The sequence below is a fragment of the Capsicum annuum genome, chromosome 7 (genome assembly GCF_002878395.1).
Source record: "Capsicum annuum cultivar UCD-10X-F1 chromosome 7, UCD10Xv1.1, whole genome shotgun sequence".
Taxonomy (NCBI): domain Eukaryota; kingdom Viridiplantae; phylum Streptophyta; class Magnoliopsida; order Solanales; family Solanaceae; genus Capsicum; species Capsicum annuum.
In genome coordinates, this window is record NC_061117.1 from 178,793,520 (window position 1) to 178,802,691 (window position 9,172).

The 9,172-nt window shown below is 35.4% G+C and overlaps 1 protein-coding gene across 1 annotated transcript; it reads left to right on the top strand.

The window, feature by feature from the left end:
* The first annotated feature begins 5,924 nt into the window (after nucleotides 1-5,924).
* LOC107878108 lies at nucleotides 5,925-8,518 on the top strand. The gene has a single exon (XM_016724991.2). The coding sequence runs from the start codon at nucleotides 7,462-7,464 to the stop codon at nucleotides 8,182-8,184; it is 723 nt and encodes a 240-aa protein (XP_016580477.2). The 5' UTR covers nucleotides 5,925-7,461; the 3' UTR covers nucleotides 8,185-8,518.
* Nucleotides 8,519-9,172: the final 654 nt, after the last annotated feature.

Sequence of the window (9,172 nt, forward strand, 5' to 3'; positions counted from 1 at the left end):
AGTCTTTTTATGTCTATATTATAATGGGCCAAGAAAATTAAGGTGCTTCTCTTTTTCTTGAGGTCTAGTATAAACAACTTTTTTGTATGAGAAAAAAAGTAATGGGGTTGGTTACACTGAATCAAGAAAGCATCAATCCCTTTGTTTATCCAGCAACTACAATTACAATACTTCAATTCCAAAACAAATTGAGGAAAACAAACGGAGCCGGCTATATCAATCCATCAGTTCATATCTTTATACTAATTATGATAATTTTATTAGAAGTTGTCTAACAAATTCAAAACTTATTACCAACTATAATAGATATTACCTAGTATGAACAATTTTCTTTCATGTGATTTTAGATCTATCATGATCCCTTGTAACAGCTTCATTCACCAAAGTCTCGCACCTAGTATCGCAGCATGTATAGGTCAATGTAGGACGTGACCCAGCCATCTCAAGCAACATTCTCACTTCTTTATCTTCAATGTGTGCTACTTCCACTTTCTGACATATATGTATTGGGTTATTGGGTATTTTTTCCTCCCTATGTGGATAAATAAAGCTTAATTTGGACTAACTCATTTTTGCCCATAGGCCCATTACTATGAGGCATATATATAGATCTTTTTTTAGGTGTTATTCATCATCACAAAAGAGAGTTTTAGCAGCCATAAATTACAGCCACGACTGTCAACTTCAAATAACGATTTTCACTTCGTTTCTTGTCTGATTGAACTGATTTTTGGACATCTTGTTCCTCTCATCTCAATCTTTGATTAGGAACTGACGGGGGTGGATTTGATAGCCTGTAGCTCCTATTCTTCATTCTCGAACAGTAGCTGCATTTTGGTGCTTTCACTCATTTATTTCTTTAGTGTTTGGTGTTGTAGTTTATGTGTTGTTGCTTGTTGTTTGACACTTGTTTGGTGGTCATTTTGGAGAACAATATTGTAACTCTTGGTGATTATAGTGAAAGTTTTGATCCCGTGGTTTTTTACTCTTCCCACCGAAGAGTTTTTCACGTAAATTTGGTGTCTCGTGTGATTGTCTTTATTCTTATCTTGTCACATTTGTATGATTGCTTTATTTGCTGCCATATTACTTTATTTTGCTTGGGTTTGCTTGTCTCCCTTTCAAATTAAAAGGGAAAGTCTAGATTTGGGTATTCTTCCGCTGTTATCCTGTTGGGCTCTTTGATTGTGCCTTGCCCTTTCCCAACAAAGCGGTATCAGAGCGTAGGTTGTTGGTAGATTTGAACGATGGAGGTAAATATGAGCAAGATGGTGTGTTTGAATGGTAGTAATCATCATACTTGGAAAGGCAAGATGAAGATCTTCTCTTTGTCAAGAAAAGAAAATGTATCTAACTATGTTTGCATCTACTAAACCTCAATCCATGACAGATGAGGATTGAGAATTTGAGCACTTACAGTTTGGTGGGTATATCAGACAATGGGTAGAAGATAATGTTAGAAATCATATTATGAATGACACACATGTCAGAAGTTTGTGGGACAAGCTCGAGACACTTTGTGCTTCGAAGACTGACAATAATAAGTTATTCCTACTTAAACAATTGATGAATAGCAGGTATAAAGAGGGCAGTCCTATCTCTGATCATATAAATGATTTTCAGGATGTCTTTGACCAGCTGTCTGGAATGGGTGTAAAGTTTGATGAATAAATTCAGGGGCTTTGGCTTTTTAATACTCTGCTAGACTCTTGGGAAAATTTTCGAGTTTCTTTGACTAATTCTGCTCCCAGTGGTATGACTATGGAATATATTAAGAGTGGTGTCTTGAATGAAGAGATAAGAAGAAGATCTCAGGCCTCATCTTCTTCATCTTCACACACTGATATTTTGATTACTGAAGAGAGAGAGAGAAATAAGTCTAGAGGTCTGAATGATAGAGATAAAAGTAGAAGCAAGTCGAGGTCCAAATTTATGAATATTACAAGTGACTATTGCAACAAAAAGGGGCATATCATGAAATATTGTTACAATCATAAGAGAGATATGAGACGGCAAAAGAACAAAACTGATAATGAAAATCGTGTTGCAGTTGTTTATAATGATGATCTTCTTGTTGCTTGTGGTGAGAATGCCATTAATCTTGTTTTTGATGAGTCTAGCTGGTTTGTGGATTCTGGTGTTACTTCTCATGTTATGTCAAAGAAGGAATTATTTTCTTCTTATACTCCAGGTAATTTGGGGATGTTGAAAATGGGAAATAATGATGAAGTTAAAGTACTTGGCATTGGCATTGTTTGTTTGAAAAGTAACAATGGTTCCAAACTAGTTCTTAATAATGTCAAGCATGCTCCAGATGTTCTTCTGAATTTGATTTCTGTAGGGAACTTTGATGATGAGGGTTATATTAACACCCTTGGTGCTGGCTAATGGAAGCTTAATAGGGGTTCGATGATTGTGGCTCGAGGTGACAAGTTGTCTAACTTGTACGTATTTTAGGGCTCTACTTCTAGAGGCTTGATAAATTTAGTGAAGAATGATACTTCATCATAGTTGTGGCATAAAATATTGAGTCATATGAGTGAGAAGGAGATTGATAGCTTGGCTAAGAAAAATTTACTTTCTGGAGTGAAACAAGCAAAGTTGAAGAAGTGTGTTCATTGCTTAGCTGGTAAATAGAAAAGAGTTTCTTTTCAGAGTCATCTGCCTTCAAAAAAAGCTTGATTTGCTGGAGTTGGTGCATTCTGATTTGTGTGGTCCTTTTAAAGTAAGGTCTCATGGTAGTGCACTTTACTTTGTGACTTTTGTTGATGATCATTCTCGCAAACTCTGGGTATTTTTTTTGAAGTTAAAAGATCAAGTACTTGATGTGTTCAAGGATATTCAGTCATTGGTTGAGAGGTAGATGGGGAAGAAATTAAAATGTATCTGCTCAGATAATGGTGGTGAGTATATTGTTCCTTTTGATAGATATTGCAGAGAGCAGGGTATTTGGCATCAGAAAACTTCTCTAAAAACTCCTCAGTTGAATGGTTTTATAGAGAGGATGAATAGAACTCTAGTTGAGAGTGTTAGATATATGCTTTCAGATGCTAAGCTGCCAGATTCCTTTTAGGCAGAAGCACTTAATACTGTTGCTTATATTATCAATTTATCTCCTACTGTTGCTTTAGATAGTGATGTCCCGGACAGAGTTTGGTTTGGTAAGAATGTTTCTTATGACCATGTCAAAGTCTTTGGGTTTAAAGCCTTTGTGCATGTTCTTAAGGATGAAAGGTCAAAGTTGGATGTTAAAACTAGATAGTGTATCTTCATTGTTAAAACTAGATATCGTTTATATGATCCAGTTGAGAAGAAACTTGTTAGAAGTCGTGATGTTATGTTTTTTAAAGACCAAATAATTGAAGATTTTGACAAAGCTGAGAAGGTTGATTCTTAGAGTAGTGAGAGTCTAGTTGGTGTTGATCCAGTTTCTTTGACTACTGCTCCTGAAGAAAATCTTCATGATGATGAAAATCAAGTTGATAATGAAGATGATGATCATATTCAGAATGACCAACATGATATTTTTGATGCTCCAGTGCAAGTTGATATGATTGATCAACAACCAGTTATTGATTCTCCAAAAAGTTCTCTCAGACAATCTACCAAAGAGAGAATACCTTTATCTTGTTATTCTCACGGCGAGTATGTACTCTTGACTGACGGGGAAGAACCTGAGAGTCTTGATAAGGCCATGGAAAGTGAAGAAAATAAAAGTAGTTTGATGCTATGGAAGATGAGATTAAATCTTTGCATGATAATCATACCTTTGATTTGGTTAAGCTGCCTAAAGACAAAAGAGCTTTGAAAAACAGGTGCGTTTTTTTGGGTGAAGCATGAAGATGGTAACCCAATTTCACGGTACAACGCTAGATTAGTTGTTAAGGAATTTAACCAGAAAAAAAGAGTTGATTTTGATGAGATATTCTCTCCAGTTATGAAGATGTCATCCATTCGTGTGATTCTAGGCTTAGCCACAAGTCTAGATTTAGAGGTTGAGCAAATGAATATTAAAGCCGCTTTTATCCATGGTGACTTAGATGAAGAAATTTATATGGAGCAACCTGAAGATTTTGAAGTCAAAGAAAAAGAGAATTATGTTTGCAAATTGAATAAGAGTTTGTATGGTTTGAAACGCTCCTAGGCAGTGGTACAGGAAGTTTGGTTTCTTTATGAGTCAGCAGGGCTTCAAGAAGACTACTTTTGACCATTGTGTTTTTGTGCAAAAATTCTCTGATGGTGACTTTATTATTGTGTTACTTTATGTTGATGACATGCTTGTTTTTGGTCATAATGCTTGCAGGATTCAAAAGTTGAAGCAAGAGTGGAGTAAGTCTTTTTCTATGAAAGACTTAGGACCAATAAAATAGATTCTTAGCATGCAAATTGTTTGTGACAGAAATGCCAAAAAGTTGTGGTTATCACAAGAGAAGTACATTCAGAAAGTACTTCAAAGGTTCAACATGGATAAGGCTAAGGTTGTCGGTACACCTTTAGCTATGCACTTCAAATTGAGCACGAAGCAGTGTCCTTCTAGTGATGATGAGAAGGAAGATATGAAAAAAGCTCCTTATGCTTCAACCATTAGTAGTTTGATATAGACAATGGTTTGCACAAGACCTAATATTGCTCATGTTGTTGGTATTGTTAGTCTTTTCTTTCTAATCTGAGAAAAGAACATTGGAATCTTGTGAAGTAGATTTTGAGATATCTTTGTGGCACTTCTAGTCTAAGTTTGTGTTTTGGTACAGAAAACCAATCCTTTGTGGTTATGCTGATTCAGAAATGGCTGGTGATATTGATACTCGCAAGTCTAATTTAGGGTATTTGGTTACTTTTGCGAGGGGGGAGGGGATGTGTCTTGGCGATCTAGGTTACAAAAATGTGTTGCTCTATCTTCTACAGAAGCTGATCTTATTATTGCGTTAAAGCTTGTAAAGAATTGCTTTGGATGAAGAGATTCTCAGGGGAACTTAGTTTTGCTCAAGATAGGTATGTGCTTTATTGTGACAGTCAAAGTTCTATACATCTTGGCAAGAATTCTACATTTCATGGTCGGTCTAAACACATTGATGTGAGATATCATTGGATTCGGGATGTGTTGGATTCTAAGTTGCTTGAACTTGAGAAGATTCATACGGATGATAATGGTTCCGACATGATGACTAAAGCTTTGTCAAGTGGAAAGTTTGAAAATTGTTGCATGATCGTCGGATGGCAGTCTCCTTTACATAGTTCGGGGGTAGGGGAGAATTGTTGGGCTATTGGGTCTTTTTTCCTTCTAATGTGGGCTATTGGGTCTTTTGCCCATAGGCCCATTACTATAGGTCATATATATAGATTTTTTTTAGGTCTTATTCATTATCACCAAAGAGAGTTTCAGCAACCCTTAGAGAGAAAACAAGAGCAGATTTTCGCACCTAAATTACAGCCACAACTGTCAACTTCAAATTACGATTCCTGCTTCGTTTCTTGTCTGATTGAGCTGATTTTTGGACAGATTGTTACTCTCATCTCAATCTTGGATTAGGAACTGACGGGGCTGAATTTGGTGGCCTATAGATCTTGTTCTTCATTCCCGAACAGTAGCTGCGTTTTGGTGCTTTCGCTCCTATATTTCTCTAGTGTTTGGTATTGTGGTTTATGTATTATTGTTTGTTGTTTGACACTTGTTTGGTGGCTATTTTGGAGAACAATATTATAACTCTTGGTGATTATAGTTGAAGTTTTGGTCCCGTGTTTTTTTACTCTTCACACCGAAGGTTTTCCACTTAAATTTGTTGTCTCGTGTGATTATCTTTATTCTTATCTTGCCGCATTTGTGTGATTGATTTATTTGCTGCCATATTACTTTATTTTGTTTGGGTTTGCTTGTCTTCTCTTAGTTCAAATTGAAAGAAAAAGTTTAGATTTGAGTATTCTTACGCTGCTACCCTGTCGAATTCTTTGATTGTACCTTGCCCTTTCCCAACAATATGGTTATTCAATTTTATCATCAATCTTCTTAGTGAGAATATTGCCTCCATTATAGGTCTACCAAGCATACAATAGTGCAGCTAAAAAAAGAATTGGGGTTTATGAATGACTTAAAGAAAGGGCAGGTACTAAAGTTTTTGAGTTCATTTACTTTCTTGTCATTTCCCTCCAATTTCCTTACCTAACTAGACTATCAAAAAACTTCTCTTTCCCCCCTTAGTTAAAATAATAAAATAGGCTTGGCAGAAAATATACTTTTATAGTATCATCTTTACTTTTATGTTATTATTAGTAGACTAATAGTTCCTGGTTAAATTGTATCTATGGGCATATTTCAGCACTACTTAGGTTTCTGACAACTCTTGGTCATTATAAAGTATTGGTGTCACCAAGTAAAAATTTCCTGAAATTTTGATCAAAATTTTGTCAGCTCCTTACTAGTTGCTGCCTAGTTGAGAAAGCTAGATTCTGTCTAGCTTATAAGTCAAGGTGTAGTAGCAGAAAGATAGAGGAAAAGAAAAGTAATTGGCTGTACTTAAACTTAGTCAATAGTACAAGTGAGAAAGGTTCTTTAGCTGTGAAACGAAAAAAGTTGCTGCTTTTTATTTAGTTGTAAGGCTAAAAGGGAAGTGGATATACTACAATTGAAGCTCATCCATCTAAATCTTGATAAAACTTCAGGTATTTGCTGTGATAATGATTTTCTTGGAGTAACAAAGTTTTGGTTCATGGAATAGAATAACCATTTCTTTTAGTGATTGTACTTAAGGGGCTTGTTTTTTCATGGAAATTGGAGGGGTAAATGCCATGTGGTGAGCTCAGAGGTTAGCACATGGCTTTCTCAGATTTCAAAGTGTTGGCACAGTAGTTGGTTTTAAGATTTCAAGAGAATCAGTTACAGAGGAAGACCACTAGATTGGTGTTAGCAAAAACAAAAAATACACTTCTCTAGGTAGAGTAAAAAAAATGAATTTGGGAATTGTGAGTCTATGTAGAGGAAACAGCCCAGCAATTTAATCTTTGTTTGCATTTCTAATCTCATTATTTAAAACCTTCTAAACCACTTCTTTTCTTCCATTTTTAGCTCCTTTTTTGGCAGTTACCAGTTTCCTTACTGCCAATTTAGCTTAGTTTCTTATGCACTGTTCACAGCTTAGACTCATGCTAGTGAAGTGCAATATTTGCTTTCATGAGTGAATCTTGAAGGTTTATTCTTTGACCCTTTCTTATACAATCTCTAGTCTCTTCAATCAAGATTGGAAGTGTCAATCATCTTGTTGATGTCCATGCTTCTTCTATCCATTAGTACATTCATCAAAATTACTCTTCTTTTAAGAAGAGAGAAGAAAGTTCCCATCTTTCACTTTCCTTTATCCAGCATTAATTAAACTTTTACAAGTGCCACCTGATTGGGTATAACATTCCTCCTTTTCCCCTTTTTGTTCCCCTTATTTCTTTTGCAAAATCTTGACAACCCCAGATCAAATGTCGTCTTCTATGTCTATCCTCAGAAGCTCTGTGCCGTGGATTGCTATTCTTGTTCCACCATACTTGTTATGTGCCAATTTTTTAGGATATGGAGTTGTTTCTACTTCCATTACTACTTCACTTTTGGTAGCATCTACCGTAGCTTTCACATTCTCAAAACAAAAACATAGTATCCTGAAGGAATCATCAGTTCAAGAAGCACCATGTGTCAACAGTCAGCTGGAGGAACATTCATCTCAAGTTAAGCAAATTGTATCAGACCAGCAACCTCAAAATGTCGACTTTGGACAGGTTGACGAAGTTTTCTCAGTCCAAAATCCAAGAATTGAAAATGGGGTGGCTCAAATTCATGATTTATATTCAGAAAGTGAGAGTCTTGGTGGACCTTCATTTTCAAGTGAAGATTCTGATATTGACTGGCCATTCTCAGGTGAGTTGGAACAAAGTCCATTATGCTCAGATGGTTCAATTTCTGATGAGGAAAGCCTAATTGAAATAGCACTTCCAAGTGGTCAATTTGTAAAAGATAGTCCCAACTTGTCTTTTCATCAGCAAGACCAAAAGGTATTTGCAGATTTAGTACCAGAATCCATTTTTCAGCAGCATTACCTAGTGGATTTCTTGACTGATATAAGTGATGTGTATGAAGAAGACAATTTGATAGAGATTGACATATCTATGGGATCCATCAAATGTTCAGGATATGAGATTGCAGCATGAGTTGCTGTATACTATTTAATTTTCTTGATGTCTACTTTTCTATTACTGATTTCTTTATAAGTGGCTGAAGTTTTTTGATCCTTAATGGATTTTGTGCTTATTAAGGGCTTTCAAGAATAGGAGCCAAATTCCATTTTCTTTGTTTATGAACAGTAAAGTTTGTGCTTGCTAGTCCATAGACTTTGCCCACTGAAAAGAGACTTCGGATACCAATCAAAGCAGTTGTATTACTGGTGGCCATTTGTTTTCTCTTGATGCACATTAAAGTGTTATTAAAAGTTTAAATGATCCTGTTTCTAGGCCAATTAATAAATTAATTATTGTTCTATTTGAATTTCTTTATGTCTCAATCTTCTTTTTGCTGTCTTTGGCCTTATCTAATATTCCATTTGTTGAAATTTGTTGAATCATATCTTAATCTTAGGATCTATATCACATGTTCTGATCCTGTTGTTCATTCTCTTGATTTCCATTTTGACATTTCAGTTACACCAGCGAATATTAGCTGATTCAGGTTTTCTGCAAACATCTTAATGTAGCTTTTCTGGTAATTTGCTAGGTGGTAATCTATACTCCATTTTAAAATTTGGATTTACTAACTTGATTGTAACTCTGGCCTGATGGTTCACTTATAATCATTGTGGAATGTGTGATCTTGTTTCCATGAACTCTCTAGAAGATTACTCCAATAAATGATTTGATTCTTTCCATTTAATTTACTATCATTGAAGTATTGAGGTAACATGTTTTTTTAAAGCTTGATCAAGATCACATTTGCTAACTAAGATTACACATGTTGAGATGTTTTCTATGCACAAATTGATTGATCTTGTTGAGAAATCGATATCTTACTTCGTAACTTTGAGGAAACTATGACTTGATAGAGGCTTCGGTCCAATTTGGATGTCTACTTTCATTTGATTTGTTATGAAATTGATCATAGATCAATTCCCGCAAGAGTTATTTCTTTCAATCTCCATCTTTTCAT